General features: G+C 34.6%; 1 protein-coding gene across 7 annotated transcripts in view; it reads left to right on the forward strand.

Annotated features, from left to right (window-relative positions):
* LOC110379485 (KH domain-containing, RNA-binding, signal transduction-associated protein 2) overlaps positions 1–22,188 on the forward strand; it is a 213,625-nt gene that overhangs the window by 98,949 nt on the left and 92,488 nt on the right. For all 7 annotated transcript variants that reach the window (XR_010277766.1, XR_010277767.1, XM_064041545.1 and 4 more), the window contains exon 2: positions 3,783–3,953. Coding sequence is in view for 5 of the 7 variants with exons in the window: in XM_064041545.1 (XP_063897615.1) it covers positions 3,842–3,953 (112 nt within the window). In the remaining 2 variants the exon portion in view is untranslated. The remainder of the gene's footprint in view (positions 1–3,782; positions 3,954–22,188) is intronic.

Raw genomic sequence — 22,188 nt, forward strand, 5'->3', positions numbered from 1 at the left:
ATTATTTTTGACTTCAAGACAGTTACTCTAGATAATTAAGAATTTGACGATATTTCATTTTACTGAATATACAACAATAATGAGATAGAGACTCCTTAATATTTAAAGATCGTTTGGCACAATACGTGGCATAACAAATAAAATTGTATTATATTAGGTAGTAAAACGTAAAACATCTTATGTAGGAAGACTAGACTAGTATCAACATTATTTATTAGGTGTTTTGAATATAATTTATTGTTTTAAATCGTAGGAATGAAGGTTTATTTGTCTTCTGTTCAAACTTCTAATGGTCAGATTCCACAAAAATGTGTAAGCGTCGGCGCGTGGCCAATGCTGTGTTCGCGCAAAAAGATTGCAGTTTCGCGGACATTTTAGATATGTTCGCACTGATTTGGCTGGGACGCGTTAACGCGTAGACCAGAAAACAATATTTGTGCGGTGGAATTTCACTTTTATAGACATTGGTCAGTTGGTCGGTCGAAGATCACGAGGCCGCCCTAAGACCAGATGGCGGGACGTGGTGTCAAAAGATATGAAGGAGTGCCAGGTGTCCGAGAACGATGTCGTAGATAGAGCGAAGTGGAGAGAAAAATTAGGAAAGCTGACCCCACCACCATGTGGGATAAATAGCTAGAAAGAGAGAGAGAGACATTGGTCAGTTGGTCAGTTATTCTCAGTGGAATTGCATTCAATAGTTACAGCCATACGTGGGCATAATGAAATTTATTTTTGAATATATATTATAAGGCTGGATTATAAATAGAAGCCGCAACTGTCGCTCAAATTCCTATCTAAGCTTGTTTATTGTCGGTCAACCTGGGTGGCACGCATGCCAAAAATATTATTAATACTAATATTATTTGCTGAAAAGTTTGTTTAAGTGCGTTAATATTGGGAATTACAAAACCGATTTGAAACATTCTTAAACTGTTGGATAGTTCATTTATCGAAGAACGATACAGGCTACTTTTTATCCTGATGCGCGGAGTTGTTAAACCAGTAAACAAATAATCTATCTATGTACAGTGGATTTCTTTTCTTTTACAATCATCAAATATAATTTCTGCCAACCGTTTCCCAATTCATTTGTGCTGATTTTCAGTCTAAGCAGATGCGGCAAATCCTTAATTAAATTAGTGTTTAAAATAGAAACAACATACCCATCATATGAATATTACGCGTTAAAGTATAGCTTACAGTGGATTCCAAGCTTTAAATTTCGTCCCTTCTGGCTGGCACTTAATTTGCTAATTTAATAGACGAATGATTTTACTTTAAATATCCTTTGCTTTACTTGAGAATTTCAGTAATTACTACTCTATAAACAGTACAATATCTAAATACAATAGACTACAATACTCGTAACTAATAAAATAAAGGAAATATCAGTCAGTAGCAGTTGGCACGACATGTGTATGATGTCACGGGTTTGGTTTATGACCGACGGCCGGGCAGTTTATATGGCTGTATATATTGCGAGTTGTGGGTCATTCAAATAGTTGTTTGTATTGTTGTAATGTTCTGTAGCAGGAATTTCGGTAACGAAGGGCAATTTTGGCGGAAATTACAATTCTACTCATACTTAGATTACTATTCTCATACCTTGCCTCATTTCTCACGGAGACAGTTCTTCTCACACTGAAAAATATCTGACTAGCTCCCAAGTGCGGTTTTGCCCTGGTCTCATTAGCACTATTTCGCGTACACGCATAAAGAGTATATCCTATAGCGTTTGTCAATAAATGAGCTGTTTAATACTGAAGTTGATTAGCGCCTTCAGCCAAAACGAAAGAAACTTTTAGCTTTATAATTTTGAATTTAAAAAGGCGGAGGCGTGAGCTCCAGCATCACTTCTCACAAACTCTGCTAGAAAATTGACTTAACAAGATTATTTTTGACTTCAAGACAGTTACTCTAGATAATTAAGAATTTGACGATATTTCATTTTACTGAATATACAACAATAATGAGATAGAGACTCCTTAATATTTAAAGATCGTTTGGCACAATACGTGGCATAACAAATAAAATTGTATTATATTAGGTAGTAAAACGTAAAACATCTTATGTAGGAAGACTAGACTAGTATCAACATTATTTATTAGGTGTTTTGAATATAATTTATTGTTTTAAATCGTAGGAATGAAGGTTTATTTGTCTTCTGTTCAAACTTCTAATGGTCAGATTCCACAAAAATGTGTAAGCGTCGGCGCGTGGCCAATGCTGTGTTCGCGCAAAAAGATTGCAGTTTCGCGGACATTTTAGATATGTTCGCACTGATTTGGCTGGGACGCGTTAACGCGTAGACCAGAAAACAATATTTGTGCGGTGGAATTTCACTTTTATAGACATTGGTCAGTTGGTCGGTCGAAGATCACGAGGCCGCCCTAAGACCAGATGGCGGGACGTGGTGTCAAAAGATATGAAGGAGTGCCAGGTGTCCGAGAACGATGTCGTAGATAGAGCGAAGTGGAGAAGAAAAATTAGGAAAGCTGACCCCACCACCATGTGGGATAAATAGCTAGAAAGAGAGAGAGAGACATTGGTCAGTTGGTCAGTTATTCTCAGTGGAATTGCATTCAATAGTTACAGCCATACGTGGGCATAATGAAATTTATTTTTGAATATATATTATAAGGCTGGATTATAAATAGAAGCCGCAACTGTCGCTCAAATTCCTATCTAAGCTTGTTTATTGTCGGTCAACCTGGGTGGCACGCATGCCAAAAATATTATTAATACTAATATTATTTGCTGAAAAGTTTGTTTAAGTGCGTTAATATTGGGAATTACAAAACCGATTTGAAACATTCTTAAACTGTTGGATAGTTCATTTATCGAAGAACGATACAGGCTACTTTTTATCCTGATGCGCGGAGTTGTTAAACCAGTAAACAAATAATCTATCTATGTACAGTGGATTTCTTTTCTTTTACAATCATCAAATATAATTTCTGCCAACCGTTTCCCAATTCATTTGTGCTGATTTTCAGTCTAAGCAGATGCGGCAAATCCTTAATTAAATTAGTGTTTAAAATAGAAACAACATACCCATCATATGAATATTACGCGTTAAAGTATAGCTTACAGTGGATTCCAAGCTTTAAATTTCGTCCCTTCTGGCTGGCACTTAATTTGCTAATTTAATAGACGAATGATTTTACTTTAAATATCCTTTGCTTTACTTGAAAATTACGATTTATTGCGCAAAAGGATTTTAAATGTTAACGCTATTACGATCATTCAATAATAATATTTTAATGTCTTTATAAATATTCCGAAAATAACACAAATACAACATGGTTTGTGTTTGTCAGATTTAATCCTTACTAATATTATGAATACCAATCAACCCTGTCTGTCTGTCAGTCTGTCATGCTTTTACTTATCCCTACTAATATTATAAATGCGAAAGTAACTCTGTCTGTGTGTCTGTATGTCTGTCTGTTACGCTTTCACGTCTAAACCACTGAACTGGTTTTTATAAAATTTGGTACAGAGATAGATTTGACCTTGAGAAAGAACATAGGATAGTTTTGGAGACGCGATATAACCGAACTATACGCGGGCGAAGCCGCGGGCGGAAGCTAGGAATTAATAATTACTTGGAACCGCTTAAATAAAAAAATGTATAAGTCAATCTCCTCATTATATGTTAAACCAAAACAACGTAAAATAATTATATTTACCTAAAAAAAAAAAAATTGAATCACACACATGTCACTCATGAAAACACTATATTTTATATACCAACTCATTGTATTTTCATCTCTTTCCAGGTACAGTGAGCAGTGAAAGTGAGTCAGTGATGAGTGCCAAGTGAGTGTGTCAGTGAGTGATGGAGGCTACTCCGCTGCCGCTGGAGGTGGACGAGGAGGGCCGTCCTCCGCAGGGCTCCTCCACTGGAAGTGGCTCATCTTCTGGAACTGGATACTATGCTCATAAGAACGGTAAGTTATAAAATAATTATTTGTATTCACATATTGGAAAGGGCAATGGGCATAATGGTCCAAGTATTGTAGCGCATTGAACTAGGTATAAATCATAATACCTATATGAGTTAGTTAGAGGAGTGTAATATAAATTTTAACATGAACTAGACAAAGGTAATTGAAAAACGCTGTGGTACTGTATCATCAGGTGGCTCATGTATTTCGAGACAAATCGAAAAAAAAATCGTTTTGATGACATCATTTACGCCTCCAATAGCCTAACTAGTTATACAATATGTTTAATACTTAAGTAAATACAAGCTGGCATACATATAAATAATTTTAAAATATGATACCTATATACCTAAATTAATTAATCTAAAATCAAAAGTAACAATTCTACGCTGTACAATCAAACGATTTGTGACTAAAATCTTGACCTGAAAACCGTGTCGACAATCGCCAAATCTAACCAAACCGTGAAGTTTGGTAAAACTCATAAAATATAAGCAAATCTGATAACACGTTCTGACTTAGATAACATGACCAACCGGAGACGCCTTCCTTTTTGCCAAAGTAACAATAGCGTCTCTAATATTTGTAATTTATCATCCTTTTTTACGTCCCGCTGCTGGGCTGTGGCCTCCTCTCACACAGAGAAGGCTTGTTCAATGCGGGTTGATGATTCAGACCTTAGTACAGGTTTCCTCGAGATCATTTCTGTCACTTAGAATCAGTCACTCGCGTGTGTACGTCAAGTTTATGCTTGTGTCTGACAATTTGGTCGTGTGCGGGGGTAAAGATGTGGTCGAAATTGCATGAGTTAACTATAATTATTGGTTGCGTTGTCTCGCACCCTTAAAACCGCATACACAATAGCGGATTTTTCTTTAAATTTTTCCGGGCGGCACTGCTCGGATCGCAAGGCTGACACTTCACAACTGCCGGTTCGCGGCACGGAAAAACCAACTGTAAAATCTACAAATGCGTATGCACTGTAAATTGGCGTACTTTTTCGCAAAGAGATTGCTGCTCATGTCCTCTCAAGTTGGTTCAATACTCTAAGCTTTCCGTAGGCTTTGACATAATTTACCTACAGCTAAAATTAGCCGTTCGGTCTGTCATTACGCTAGTTTTCAAGTTCTAGTAAAGAAAATTTCGTAATTATTGCTATTAAGGTGTAATCATACTTGGCTTTCTGGTAATGATATTTGTAATCAGGCTTATGTTACGCCTGAAATGGTAACCAGCATATATAAGTCACCCGAAATCTGTATAATAATCGCTTCGGCGTCCTGTAAATTATTTTCTTTAATGGTTCTGTAGATAATATAGTCCTCGTCATCTGCAGAGCCCTTTTTCTAACTATCATGTTGGGGTTGGCTTTCAGTCTGACTGGATGCGGCTCAATACCGGTGTTTTAGTAGATATATGTAGCTCTAAAGATGACTTATATACAGATAGCGCGCGAGTTGAATGCAGTCGGGGTCTGAGGTAAAGAGCCCCCCGCCATCCGCACGCCCCACCTCACGCGCCTGCAGTGTAGTACTGTGCCATCCTTGTCAACTATCATACCGCATTCCTAAGCTCTGCATTCAACTCGCGCGCTATCTGTACAGATATTTTCGTAGTAAATAATTTGTGTCTACTTATAAAGTCTTGATTGTACCTATACCATAGCTAATTTAATTTATACCACTGTGGCGTAGTCTCTAAGCACATTTAAAACATTATGTTGTTACGTTTTCATAACTTTCTTTTTCTGGTGAACAATTTATTTATTTGATCAACTACAATCTACAACGTTGTTATCATAAAAACTATACACACCTACCATCCAATACGAAATGAATTATAACTGGTTTTCCCTGAAAGAAATTGATAGATAGACTGACAGAATCATAATCACTCGTTTTTTTTTCTCAAAAAATATTTCAAAAAGGCATTCACAAGCACTTCGCAGTTCTGAGCAGTAGCTCCTAACAATACAAAAAGAAGCATACACAGACAGGTATCAGAATAATTTAATAAAATATACATTTCAATATGTTCCATGCGTAACCCTAAAATGAAACAATATTATAAAGTACTTATTTAACCCTTCAATGTACACTCACACACTCGTAGCAATAAATATAACATAATGACATTATGATGGTTATTGATTCACAGACTGTAAGGTTATGTTTGTGCACAGATTTTTATCATTATATGACGTCATGAGTTCTATTCTGTTAAGGCAAGATTTCATCGGTTTGTGGCACTGTGACGCACATAAAATGTTTCTTCTACTAGGTTCTACTAGATTTACAACCATTCCCAATAGTCTACTACAACTATCTGTTAATTTTATTTATTAGAGATAGAATTTTGACATTTCAAAGAAAGATATGAAAATCTGCGAACTCGAAGAGGAAGATGTCCAGGATAGAGCAAAGTGGAAGAAGAAGATACGGAAACCGGACCCCGTCACAAGACGGGATAAACGTTAAGAAGAAGAAGAAGAATATTGACATTTTCTATCCCTACTAAGCAAAACAATAGATAGTTAGATTATTGGGAAAGGCCTTTAGTAAACAGTAACAAATATTGTGTGAACATTTCTATAATGTCCGTGAAAATGAAACCTTTGCCGAGAACTTTTTGCTGTAACCTTTTCATAATAAAGTACATACATAGGTACATATCTAATACTAGAACAAAAACCACATTAGATTCACAGTATTTTACTGACAAAATATGCCTTTCATTCATAAAATTACTCACAAAATTCTTCAAATGAATAACTAAATGGCTCTAATGTCTAATTGATATGAAGTTAACAAAGAGATCAATGTGCTGTGACTTCAACACCTGGTCTTAATGGGTTTACGATCTACGCAATGTGTTTGAGAAGAAAATAGTATCTAGGTAGGTCATATTTTGAAAAGCTTTTCTTTTTGGTGCTTTTCAAACTCATCAGTTTTTACGTTAAATTATGAAGAACAAAACATTACTCACAACAAGACAAAGTTACAAGCTGTTAAAATTATATCATAATAAATATTTTTTATTAACATTAACGCTGTAGTTATTACAATTATTTAAACGTATTATCTTTTATTCTTTTGACATAATAAAAAAACCTTCAATACGAATATTTCCTTTAGCAAAATTACTACTTGTGATGATTTTCAAAATAAAGTGATGTAACTGATTCAGAGCTCAGTAATACAGTTATTACATCGTTTTAAACATTGAATTATCACAAAATACGTTTTCATTGGTTATCGCTAACAACCTCGTATGTCAGAGTGAGAAATGGCCGATAAAAATCGGAAAATTCCCGACAATACTGGTTTCTCTGATTTATTATTATTGTCTTGAGATACTTGTTGAAATGTTACAAAAGATTATTTCTACCAACCCTTTAATTTTAGTGCTTATTCCAAAGACATAAGGTTGAAATTATAACAAAAGTAGGATAAAGTTTTCATATCTAGAAGTGATCTTGTTAATTTCTAAGTTATTGCTGCAAATTCTTTGTTTATTTTTTATCTTTAACTTAGCAAATATTTGCAAAAAAAGCGTTGATTTCAGACAATAATAAGACCTTTTTTGTAGTAAAATATCACAAATTGCAAGTCATTCGTTTTATTTGTACCTAATATAATTTCACATTACCCCTAGCTATCTAGCGCTATCATCTATCTATGGTAAAACCAATGCCATAAAAAGCCCTGTCTCAATGAATGACTGTTATATCTAAAGCAATTGAAGTAAAAAACGTTTATTGGTATAAAGGACCCTTCATCGCCAAAACGCTCATTCGATTCACATAAGGCTCAGTGCCCATTGTCGGTATGGTGCGTCACGGTATTTCTCTGGGACAAATTAAAAATAGAACTCTATGATAATATATCTATATTTTCATGTTGGAGTTTGGTTAACTATAAGTCTGATTTGTAATTATTTTTAGTGTTGGAGTGCTTATTTTTTAAGAAAGGCTATAATGCTAATTTCCGGGTACACGAAGAAGTTCCCAAGGGATGCGAGTAAAATTGCCATTTTAAGCCAGTATGGGAATAAAATTGAAATTTCAATGTACGGAAGTTCAGTAGCAGGTTATTGTTTTCCTACTAACAAATGTTAACATTGAATTTTCAACTTTTTTACTCGATTTTGACTCGTATATTTTTGTTTCTCGCCTAAAAATACCGCGCCGCCCCGTCAATGGGCGCTCGGCCTAACTAGTAGTAATTCTACTATATTGCCTCTTCAATTCTTTTGTTTTTTTCACAGTAAGTCACTAAGCATGATAATAAAATTCATGTTTTGTCATCGTAAAACATAGTAATTGCCTTGTTTTATCGAATCATGTCTTCATAGTAGACTTCAGAATAAAAGCTGGGTAGATTTTTTTAGATTACACTATGTGTCAATTAAAACGGGTCGTTAGAAATATTTTAAAAATCTTTTAAGATATGGATTTAGAAACACTGATATATGTATATATTTTTTTAACTGGTCCACTTAGTAATATATGTATCTACGTCCTACGTAGGATATATTTTAAGAGGTATTTAAATTTACTGCCAAGCTTTCATAGGAATGTTCTCTTTTTTTTGCTTAATGGGATCATTAAATATTAAATATTTCTGAGTACCTATATCGGAAGGGAGAGTTATAGTCCCTTACTGACGTCCCTTACGGACTTTATGTACTAGGGCCTCGGTAACTCTTTCGAACAAACCGAAGTTTCATACAAATTATTAAATTATAACAACACCAGCTTCCGCCAGAGGTTATATCGGCGTCCCGCGAAACTCCTCCGCTCACCCAGATTAAAAGTAGCCTTATGTATAGTCTTTCTCGAAGAAAAGGCTATATCACTGAAAGAATTTTTCAAATCGGTCTACTAGTTCTCGAGGTTAGGGCATTCAAACAAACTCTTCAGCTTTATAATAAAAGTGTAGATATACCTAGTCACATTATAATTCGCAATAAATACGCCATGATTATCAAACAAACATCCAATTTATTCCCTAGTTAGTGAACTAGATTCACTATGACTTTTTTGTATTCACTATTAAAGTACCCCTCACCACTAACCACTAATTGTATGTAGGTCAATCATAACCTTTTGATCATTTGCGAACCATAACCTTTTGAACTACTGCGAATGTCAATAGACGTCCCATTAAGTAGTTTTTAAAATTAATATTGGTCATTAACTTTATTAGAGTAGGTACTTCTGTTGATAAAAATATTTTACGAAGATTTTTATTTACTCTTGGTTCGGTAAATAATGTTGTCTAGTGGTTATTAAGATTGGACTGGCTTAGTTTATTAATATTGGATTATACTTAAAGTGATTACTTTATAATTTTTGCTTTACTTTAATTTGAACTATTACAAGATTACCTACGGAAAATATAAACTATTTATTGAAAGAGTTGTCCCACGGTGGGGGCCAACTTTCTTTGGTTAATCATTACTACGAATACGTGGTGTTTATTTAAAAAAAAAATTAAATTTGTTTTTAAACATTAAACAACTCTACAACTTTACTTTTATTCAATTGTATCCGAGAAATTCGAGTCCCACGTTGGGTGCCACTAACATCTCTTAGAAGTTACTCCATTTCGGCTTGCTAACGAACCTCAATGCATTCAATCTGAGTATACTATGACCAAGGTGGGTCACTGCATCTGATATTCTGGCTGTGGCTATACTTCACATAAACTCATAAACATAACTAAATCACATTAACTCCTTAGATTCTACAAGACAATTCTTGTAACAAGACAACAAGACAATTCTTGTAGAATCTGAGGAGTTTGTGTGATTTAACTGCCTTTCAAATTGATAGTTTTTTATTTTTATTTTTAGATACGCTAAACCCTTTTTTATGTTTTTATTACTTTTTTTATTGTTGTTAACCCCACCTGTAATAACCTTCATCGTTTCAGTCGAAAGTTGTTCAATGCTGGACAAAAGCCTCCGCCAAGGTTCGCCACTCTCTTCAAGAATTGAAAATATGATAGGAAAATATCTTCCAAACAATGCTTTTGCTTTTTCTTATAAATATTGTCATCCATATTTACATCAATGATTGTGAATGATAAACTAGCTCTAGCTTAAGACTGTCATAAACTTATTGCAAAGAAGATCGTTCTAACCTCACTCCCGTTGCTTCAATATAAAAATAAATCAGTATTTAAGTGGTAGGCATAAGAATGAAATATGATCATTACATAAAGTAAGCATATTAGCCTAAAAGTAGGATGATTAATGGCTGTTTCGAGAATTTATTATAAATTGTGTTCCTAACTGCTTTTGGATACCATATCATAATGTGTTCAAGTAATTTTTTATAATATCCGGAGCTTTGTATGTGTTGAAGAAAATATATTTTGCGAAAATGACGCGTTAACCATACAACATTAAATTACCTAATCAAAAACTTTATTTATTTTTTATGTTTGTATGTGGAAATATATCTATGTACTTGTAGAAGTGCACAAAAAGTGTGTGACTGTACTCGTCACCACTATATTCGAAACTGAAATATAATAAAAAATAGTTAGAAGTGTTAGAACATCGAAATGAAATCACTTATTTGAGTGTATTAGTTACAACCCGCTCTGAAACTCCTTACTGCATTTGTAGCACCAAATCGTTCTCTGTGTCCAAAGAACTTTGCTCCTAGCCGACCTTTTGAGAGACTTGCTTTGCTTTATAACTGGGGTTGGGCAAAGAAATATTGAGTTTTAATATACCTGCTTAATTATACAATTTCATGGAAGTAGATTTAAAAAAATTGAAATAAAAAATCACACGTCGGTAACCTATTGATCATTTATTTTTTAACCCAGTTCAACACTTCCACATTTGAATTTCGTTAGAGAAATTGATGATTTTCGCATTTCCTTTGTTTTGGCGAAGTAACGAAAGCTTTCTATTGTTATTGTATTTTCTCTATCCTAATTGTTATTTTGAGTCTAGATAATGCACTTGTGATGTAGAAGAGGTGAGACTGTGGAAGCGGCACTTGATTTAGAAATACAATGAAGACATCTTTGTCTCCTAAAAGCAATGTCTCTTTCAGTCGTAAATAAATGTTATTATCTAGCTAGAGAGATATAAAGTGGTATTAAAAAATTCTAATACAATGCTGATAACATCACCAAAATCAGCCAAACATGTGATAATCACGTACAAATCACAAGCAAGCACAGGTCAAACTGAGAGTTTTAGTTCTGAAGTCCGTTAAAAAATTACGTCCTTTTCAGCCAATTTCAATGAACTGTCAAAACGAAAACAATTTATAATTTGAAACGAAACCAAATTGCCCAAGATTATTTAGCTAAACAAATTGTTTTAATTAAACTTTTATTTATGAACGCGTCTGAAATTTTAAATAAATGAATAAAATAAGAATTTCACTTCAGTTCAATGGTCACGCGAGCTTGTTACGTGAACAACATAACCAGTCATTTTTCATAGTTACCGGTCGTTTCTTATAGTTACCGGTCAAGGTATGGAATTAATAGCTTTAAGTGTTCGTTCAAAATTATTGTTTCTTTTAAATTAGTGTTAGATTTTATGTTATTTTACGGTCCACAGTAAAACGATGGATGGATTTTGTGAAAGACGATATGAATGGAAAGAATGGTTACTTGAGAGATGGTGGCAGTAGTATTTATTCTTTACTTATTGTAATCGGCTAATTGACATTTTAGTTTTGCCTTATTCGCTAAGCAGCAAAAGACAGAAGAAACCTATATAAAAGAAGAGCTTGTGAGTGTGTTAGCAACGTGAAGATAGGCTGCGAAAAATTCTTTATTTGCGTTCCATATGTTATACGTGTGGTATTTTTATAAAGTTGAAACAATATATTAGAAACAATATGGACCCGGTTACCTAGTTTAGTATTATTAAATATATACGTATAATCTATAAGTAATGAAGTCAGTGGAAAAATCTAGTATAATAATTATAAACTCCTTACAAAAATAAACTAGGTATTATTAAACCAATAAAAATACTATAAACGTCACAGTGTTTCAGCTACAATAAGTTTAGAATGTTATTTCGTAACAGCTGTCAGACAGAACAAGTTCACTCGGTGACTAATTAATATAATTAGTTCTGTTGGAACGTTTTCTTAGTGTTATTGTTTTAATATTTTATGATAATATGGCTATATATATTTATACGATAAACTGTAAAGTATAAAACGGGCTACTCTTAGAAACTACTGGCCCTATTTTTATATTATATCTGTATTTTAAAAACTGTTAAATTTTGCCTTTTTGCGAAAAATTGACTCTCTAGTAACTCTGACCGTTTACAAGATTTGAGTAATTTTAAGTTAGACAAATGATACAAATAAAAATATTCTCCCGGTTTCACCCTTCATAATATTTTCATAATTCTTTCTCAAAATTTACACTTCCCACACATGTAGCCGATTTCTTGTAGGATATTCTAGATAGGATTTTCTGAACGACTTTTTGTAGGATGGGTTGGCTAACGTTGCAATATTGTGACCTATTTTTCTCCTACATAAAATCGGTCACCGATTTATCGGACGTGGGTCTTACGGCTTTATTTATGAATACTCCCGCTACGGTCGCGTGATTCAACACCGTTAAGTTTTCGTGTGTTAGTATGCAAAAGTGCTTGCTTGATTGATTGGCTGAACATTGCAGGCTGTGCTAACATTATTTTTAGCTAAAACTTAGTTTATTGCTTGTGGCAAAAATCAATTTTGGTATCAATTGGGTCAATGCTAAGTTTTAAATCATTGTTGTTCTTTAATTTGAGATGAAAGGAAGAAAGAAAAAAACATCGTTAGAATAAGTTTTAATTAATAACTCTACCATAAGTATATAGGCTTACAAACTCTTCATTGATCTAATTTATCTAGCTTAATTTATTGTTTATTTATTGACCAGTTTCTGAGCACATCTATCGATGCTTAACCCATTATCCCCTCAAAAATAATAGATCCCATAAAAAGAACTCAGAATCCGGAAACAAATAAGTGATTTATTTATATCTGAAAACCATTTATAATATTATGAGGAAAGGTACATCACAGATTTTGTCACGCGCGAAAACCATCCACACGTTCGTAATTCGTAATCAAAGCGAACTCACACAAAGATGGCGGACACCCACAAACGTTTAAATTAAATAAAGAACCCAACTAGACGTGAACACCGCTTGTAATTCCATTCACCGTAATATAAACGGTAAACTTTAGATAATACAAAAGAATATAATTCACCAAAACATCGGGATTAATATCAAACGAGGCGCATAATACTCCACTTTGGCGCCAAAAGTCCGCCATATTGAAAATGTTGTCGTGACACAAGTAAATTAACATAAACCACTCTGATTGTATGAATATTTACAAACCGTCGATCTTACGCTTTATTATATTCAAATAAGACAAAATTTGCCTGTAATCTGCATCGTACTGCGTTCCCTAGGAGAATACTAAACGACCAAGTTACTTGACCCCTGGTTGGTTCGAAAGTTTGAGGGTTCAGAGCTCAGCTTATGTTAGACACGAAACATGCCTTTTATAGCTGTCGTTAGCATAAAATAATACGTAATGCTTTCTAATATTATTTTTACGCTACGTGTAACAAATGCGTGCTAAGAAAATGCGGTAAGCTGTTTTATTATTTTGCTCAAAATTAAAATGACTGGAATAAATTGGTACATTAGCGTAATTTCTAAATGGATTACGTTTCAAGGAGCACTTTTAAAATGTGACATGATGTATTTTCTCGTTTAGAGGGTATTAGTTCTGAAAAATTAAGACACGGCTGAATAATAAAAGTTAAAAGGCAGATGTTACTTTTTATGGAAGAATTAAGGTTATATTTGCGCAGCTATTTTATGAAAATATTTTACGAAAATGTAGGTTTTTATTTACTTTTTAGCTTACTAAATAATTCTTTATTTTGTGTTTTATATCTGACATGTAAACCCTATTCATTATTATACGTACTGGGGTACCGAGTTTATGTGCAGTTGATAGCTGTCAGTTTTCAAGAAATTATGGCACTTTTTGTAATGACTTTGAATTGACAACTACCGATATGAAGATGAAAAGTCACTTACTCAAAGTAGGCTGAAAATAAGCCCTTTTTAAAGGTCATGTTTACAAAAAAATAGCCCGCAAAACGCCCGCCCTCCCCACCACTTCCTATGTGTTTTTGGTGGGGAAGAAGAAATGGTAGGATAGGAAAAAGCGGGCTGACCATGGGTACATTGAAGTATTTCCGACATAACCGATATATAAAATGACAAATATTCACAAAATCCTTATATTCACAACCCATAAATACCTCCAACATTTTACCAACAACAATAAACTCAAAACAAACACGTAAATTACTCAAACAAAATTAAATCCTAAAATAATTAGGTTTAAATATCATTCCCCTATAATTGTAGGGTTTAAAATAACTCCAATATAATGCTTAATTAGCATGCAATCAAGTGAGCAAATAAAATTATTTTGGAACGAATTAAAACGGACGTGGAATTATTTCTCTCATGAATTTGCATAATACCGGCCATCCGTGTAATGACGTAAGCGGCACGGCGCATTGTGATTGGTTATAATATTGAGCCGGCCGATGTTATGCAAGAGTTAGCCAGCTTAATTAGTTTTTGTTTTTGCTATTGATTTTGAATGCAAAAATATTAAGTATTCCATGAAATTGTTTATTTCCTGAAAATGGGTCAATGGAATTAATTTTGCTTGTATAATGTTTATAGCATGGGTAACAAGGGTCCTTTTTTAAATCATAAATTAAGTCGAATTTGTTCGTAAATATTTAATTTACTTTATGATCGACTGCCCAATACGACTGCTTCTAACGAGTAGTCACGGGCCCCTTTCACCAATATCCTTCCTAAGCCTGAAAAATACTAGGTATACTGAAAACTGCATCAAAATTGGTTCAAGCAAACAAGAAATAATCTCGCACATACATACATACCGGTTAAACTAAGAACCACCTGTTTTGAAGTCGGTAAAGAAAGGTCTTATTTAACCCATAATTATTTCAAAGCTATTTCCTAGGAAATATTAACTCGGATCTATAGCAGCATCCATACAAATGTAATTACAGAGTACTCGCAACCAATATTAATTAAGTCGAGAAATGAGCTTATAGGATTATTATGCAAGGACTTCGATATTAATTGCTTTCCAAGACAAAAACTTTACAAAAGCTTCAGTACTCGAAAATTAACATCATCATCAAAGTTAACATAATCATCGGACTAGCCTTTTCCTAACTATGTTTAGGTTGGCTGAAAGATAATGTGCATGTACTCGTATTATTTTGAATATACCTACATGAATACCTCACATTCTTTCATGAGGTTAAACAACTATACATAATTCATGTAGCAAGTGCACAGGTCTCAAAATAATAGAAAATCAATCTGTTCGTGCAACTGTTTTAGTGCATACTAATCATGTGGTCAAAAGTTAATAAATAGGATTACTAAAACTCAAAATATGACGTAGTATACTTTTAATTTAAATCAGAGTTAGGTTTAAGGTAAGCAGAAGCCACGATTATTCTGTATTAAAATCCGAGACAGTCTTGAATGAACATAACTATTTATATGTAAGTATATCGTATTCTCTTATCATAACGAGAGCCACGTCTGCGGTCCTCAGCTTGACGCATACATTTTCAGTCTGCAAACTGCAAAAGATCGTCACTGAATCTTGCCTGAAACCACTGCATAGACTACTTTGTAATATACTAAAAGACCACTGAACTTGTCTTGCCTTTTACCCCCAAGAATTAATTCCCCTATCCAGCTTAACCCATCAACAACTTCAATAAAATTAACTCTCGAATAACCTTAAACCATTAAGTAAACACAATTAAATCAAAGTAAAACCCCTTATAATTGATTGAACACTCCAAAATAATGGAATTATTAATTAATATCGATATTAATTGAAAGTCATTGAGACGCATTAATTCATTACGCCGGCGGCTTTGATTGGCGACAAATGACGCTAATTGCTTCAATAATTATGGTCCTTTATAATACTTTATGGGTAACTCCCATTAATTAACGGTTACGGGTAGTCATTAAGTGGTTAGCGTAATTGGATTTGAAATTGAGTGATCATCCTATAGTATTATCTTGTTATGTATAGCTATATATCTTGGAATTAAGTTCCTAAACGTTGCTTGGGGGAACGAGGTTTCTCAACTGCTTGGAACAAGAGTTCTTGAAGATTAAAAGACAGGTTAAAAAACGACACGTTACAAAAACATTTTGGAGCAGACAAACATTTTTTGACCGCTTACAAATGGTGCCGACACGATGTTTTCCGCTTCCATTCCTCTCTATCGGTCGTCATACTTAACATTCACTTTCTCCTTATCTTCTTTTTATTCTTCTGTGGATATCCTTTCTTTCCTCGTCCATCCGCAATCTTTGTGGCATGTATTTAACCCCTTTTCATTATATGCCTATACCGTGACTACCGTTGTTCATATATTTTTTTTACTAGTGCTTCCCTAATAAATTAATATCTCATCAAAAATAAAAATGAATAAATAGAGACATCAACAAAACGAAAAAAATATGACCATTATTTTCATAAAGTTAGCCACGATACCAATTAATTTCAGTCCAATTCCCGTTGCCAATGAATCATAAAATAGACACTCCACATTCATTCGTGGCTACTATGAATACTGAGCTTTTTGCGATATTGGCCCGAGTAAAAACAGACGTATTTTTGTTTCTTTTGTAATGAACTGTATGAATGAATTTTATCGGTGTTTATTAACCACGCTTTTGTGGTAAAACGAGTGAACTTTATTTTTTATTCTGCAGTAAATATTATGAATCTATTCACCATCTTATATCTAAGTAACAGCCACACGGTTTGATTAATCGCTAGGTTACGCAACGATGTCGCGGTCGGTACGTGGATGGGTGACCATTTTGTCATGACGAGTTACTCCGTGTTTCGGAAGGCATGTTAAATCGGTGGGTGTTATATATTTGAACATTTTGGTCTTTACGGATAGTCAGAAGCTAGAAAGTCTCATAACCAGTCTTACCAACGTTTATAATACTGGTACTCACCAATATTATAAACCAGCCTTATGAACTTACGTGCCGTATAGTAGGCCGTTCAAAAGTTTTAGCGTAAAAGAATTAACAAACATACTCACAAACTTTCTTCCTTACAATATTAGTGTGATATAATAACCAGCACACTACAGTCCACATAAAACAAACATCAGAACTTCGGCGTATTTTCTCGAGATCTCATTCGGATTCGTATGACGTAATATAAAAACTTCTGCGCCCTAGGTACTAGGACATCATGAGCTGCAAGATATTATACGAAGCTCGAAGTGTATCAACAACTCTGAACTGTACCTCAAGTTTGGAGAAACTTGGAGAATTTTGCGGAAACATAATCTTGTATTCATATTGATATTGTTGTTGTGGACCAGTGGTGTGGTATATTTTCATGTTTGAAATTCGAAAGAAAGGAACGGTTTTCAATTTGAATTTTTAGATGGGCGATAATATATTATTAAGGCTTTGGATTGTTTCAGAAGTTAAGACTGTGTATTAAATGTTTATAAATAATCAGCTATTGACAGAATCCATTTTAGGTGTACTTAAACTAATAATGGCGTCCACGGCCGATTACGGCCACGGCGGCTGTTTTCATTTAAGGAGATCAGCCAGCTGCGCAGGACATATATAGTGCACGAGCATTTACGCAGACACAGGTGCACTCCCTATTCCTTCACTCTCATAATCCGATGGGACGGCAATCCGATACGACTGGAAAGAGGCGCAGGACCGATATTAACGTGCACGGGTGAATCAATCACTAACTTTCAGACTACGGGCTGCTTTGTGAAAGTTTAAGAAAACCCACAAAGCGAAACTACTTAAACTATTGCATAACTATTAAGGTAATCTGTGCTATTGCCATTCCCACATGTGGAGGAAAGGTATAATAAGTATAAAAGGATATCAGGTACAATCACGGCGGATTGCACCATTTATGTATAACGATAGCCGAACCATTTTCAGTTATGATATCACCAATTTGACCAACGTGCAGCAAGCTAAACGGCTGGTTATGGTTGAGCTATCGTTATAGTTAAATGGTGCAACTGGATCCTATGCTATTATGATGTTCATTTGTTATGTTCTAAGGAAATTTCCACTCCAAAACTATTCTAAGATCTAATTCATTCAAAAGTAACAAAGAAGTAAGGAGCAAAACTTAGAGCTACTCCCAAAACTAAGTTCCAACTGTGAAACAATTTTGTTTCAAAAGTTAAAGTTTAGACTTAAAAACACAGAGGAAAGAAAGGTAGCGGAGATGCCATGAGGAAGGTAGGTCAAGCGCCTTCTTGTAGGTCAAGCATCGTACGGTAGGCAGGATCAGTTACTAGAACTAACGAGGCGTTCGGGTTCCTTGTCAAATCAAAACTAATCTGTCAAAGATTGGTCTTGATTGATTGGTGATTTTATTTTGAAAATAATGGGCGGGTTCTATGAAAGGTGTGTAAGGGTGGAGATAGTAACGTTCCCCATCTCCTGAACTCTGTATTTTGGTGCGCTAGTTTCTGAGGTTTTGCGTTATGGCATCTCCGCTAGTCATTTCGTTCTCCATGCTTAAAAATATTTCAATTTCTTAACCAGTCTCAAGTCGGTAACATCTGTTTCTAACGCCTTTTGAATAACTTTGATTAATTCCTACAACGACTTCATAAAACCTATAAAATTTTGTTTGCTTTAATAATTGGCGAATATTGGAAGTCTTGGAAGTCGAAATGTTTTTAATTATGTTTATTTGAAGTGGCTTTGTGGAGTTAAGTTGCTTTGTTATTAAAAACATGAAGTTTGAGGGATTTCTGGGGAGTTTTAGGGTGTTCATCAATTTTTTTATTGGTACTTCGTTATCAATTTTACTCATTTATTTAACCACCATCATCCAAGACTTGGGAGATAGGCATAAACTGGCAAAGCTTGATAAAGTAGTGATGTTCTATAGAAACCTTGATTATACCAAGAATTTGATACTTGAGTATCTTACAGAAGTACACCGAGTATCTGGGAATAAATTCCAAGATCGGATGGCAAATTAACTTGGAAAGAAAATCGAATTCTATAGTCTAACAATTAGATTCTTAATCATTTATTAATCATGACCCTACATCTTGAACGTTACTGAATCCTTTATTTGTTATTGATCCTTACTACCGTAGCAGAATTTCAAGTCATTCGGTCAAAATTACATCGGCCATCCTTCCAATTTATTCACGTATGCCAAGACAATACATCAATTTGTATGTAATTTCGCCGTCTCTACGTATCGGACTGTGCGAAGGCTAGTCGTAAACATTTTACTGTCAGGCCTCCGGTTTATGCCGAGTTTGGTGTGAATAATAAAAAGAGGAAAGGTTAATAATCTTAGGAAAGTTTTAGTAGGTTTTTTGGTGTTCAATCTGTCGGAGCTTTCTTGGATGTCCAGTTACAAAAGGGATCAAATGATCATCATCAATGATCTATTGCATGCCAAATGAGTCAGAATTAGCTTGAACTATTTAACTTACTGTTATCCGGTACCACCCTTGTTTTATGCAAATTATGATTGTTTCTTTATTTCTATTTCTCCCGCTGTCTTAGGAAAGGGGCTTTCGTTAAGAAGGTTTGGAGCGATGATCTTGATACTTGCTGAAGAATGTTTGGTCTTATTGACCGTAGTTCCAGAAGTTTTGGATCTTATGTATCATATTTCAGGTAATTTGAATTTTATTGAAATCTTGACAGTAGCTTTGGACACAGATAGCCCATAACCTGAGGACGGCCATACGCAAATTTCTATGTGTGTGCTCATATCAAAGAAATAGGGTGTGTGCGTTAAACAGTTCCCTCGGGAACAGCTAATCGAAAAAAATAATGGTGTGGTCTGTATAAAACTTCCAGGCGATCCCATCAGGCTGAAATGTGGTACCATTAACGCTATATCTTAACAAATGACGTGTTCTCAACAAAAGTAATGCTCCACCAAATTGTTTTCGCATGTCACAAAAGAAATGGACATTGGGAGACATTTAATATCTTTATAGCGATAAGTTTCGCACAACTGGGAAATGGTTTTAGTTTGTCCTTATAGTTCTGTTTTTGGGGTTCAGTGGGACTCAGTTTTATATTTTCTGGCTATTTTTATGATGACAAAAATATTCCTGAGAAATCGCATGGACATACACAGATAGACTCATACCGTCGCGTCGTACCACAAAAACTTTAAAACATCTGTTGAACACTTGTCTAAAACAATGACATGATTATTACGTTTAAATAAGATCCGTTTTGCAGATACACTTTTTTTAGACAAGTGTTCAACAGATGTTTAAGTTTTTGTAATAGGTAAGGCTGATTCTGTTTTACCTTAGTGTACTTAGGCATTTATGACAAATTATTAGTTCAGTTAAAGTCGAACTAAAATGCTGTTTCACGGGAGCAACCTGCAAGATACTAATGAAAATTATACCGAAAAATATATACCTAAGTAAGTTCAAGGTCAAAAAAATACTTTTTGTTAAAAAAATACCCCCAAGAGATTGACAGCATTTCCACGTTAGACGGCAACCTCTCGCCCCATTAGAGTTTTCATTTGAGTCACGGGAAGTATCAACCAGGAGCACGACAGTTAATATTAATAAAAACGTAAAATAAAATGACATTTCTTTTGCAGAAAAAATTTATTATACTTTCGAGAGAATTCCCAAGTGTTTTTAAGGTAATGTGAGCTAATACTAGGAAACATGGTTCATTTATTGATGAGCTTCATGATACCTATAGTTTTTCTTGCGTGGGAAATTAATAATAACCTTGTCTGCTTAATAAGGCTATAATACAGCCTATTGAATGACACAAACTTATTGAAAATCATTTTTTTTTAATTTTGACTTTTTTCACCTAAAACATAAGCCTTGAGTGTACTTTTCACATTATCGAAATCCAAACTTTAAAGAGTTCATATTGCTATTTCTCGCAACTAAAATCAGTTTCCCATTACTACGTCTCAACAATGTTTGCACCATCATTCTTAATTACAAAACTTCTGATATTCATAACTTAATTACCTACATATACAGAAAGTTCTAGAATCTAGAACATACGTGGCGCCGTCTAATTTCTGTGAGCTACTAGACACCTGGAAGTTTCCAAACGTTTAATTACCTAGAAGTCCAACTTTGATGTGCAGCGTACGGATCACTAATCATGCGGAACCATGGAGGAAGGAAACATAGCGAAGATGCTATGAGGAAGGTAGGTCAGGCGCCTTCTTGTAGATCAAGCAACACAAGTATTGTACGCGTGGTGATCTAGAACTAGAACTAACGAAGCGGTCGGATTCCTTGTCAAATAAAAGCCAAAGATTGGTGATTTTATTTTGAAAATAATGGGTGAGTTTCATAGAAGGCGTGTAAGGACGGAGCTAGTAACGTGCTCCGTCCCTCGAACACTCGCATTTTGGCGCGCTACTTTCTTAGGTCATTTTGCGTTATGACATCTCCGCTAGTCATTTTGTTCTCTATGCAGAACCCAGTTCGCGTTTAGTTTCCCGCTTTGAATCCCCGAGTGTACAAGGTTACGTCGTGTGGTCGGCAGCTAAGAAACTTGTCGTGTGTTCGCTTTGTTTGGTCTTCGGTTTTCTTCGCTGTTGTGTTAGGAACTGTTGTTTTGAAGGAGCTACTTGATATCTTTTCATCCGCATTTTAATTTTAGGTTAAGAATTTTATAACTATTGGATGCCATTTTTCGTATTGTATTGATGCACACGTTTTGACGTTTACAACCTCTGTAAATTGGCGCATAGGTATTTCGCGCGGTGTCTATCGGCACTTTTGTACCGGCAGTTGGCAATAAAATTGTTTGCTTGGTTTTTCGGAAAATCCCCTATAGGAAAAGCTGCTATGTCAAAAAGTAGAGTATGATGACTTTTTAAATTTCTCTTTCCTCAATCACCCGTGGGGATTTGACCTTAAGTACCTAAGTATTTTATCATACATAGTATAATATCTATGTATGTATGTTTCTCTGGCTATAAAAGATAGCACTTTACAGGCGCTTGTAAAATTGGCGAGAACACAAATTGATCAGTCGTAGAGATTAAACATGCTCGACTCGGTCTTGATCTTAATCTGGACTA

Source organism: Helicoverpa armigera, chromosome 25 (genome assembly GCF_030705265.1).
Source record: "Helicoverpa armigera isolate CAAS_96S chromosome 25, ASM3070526v1, whole genome shotgun sequence".
In the NCBI taxonomy this organism is placed as follows: Eukaryota; Metazoa; Arthropoda; class Insecta; order Lepidoptera; family Noctuidae; genus Helicoverpa; species Helicoverpa armigera.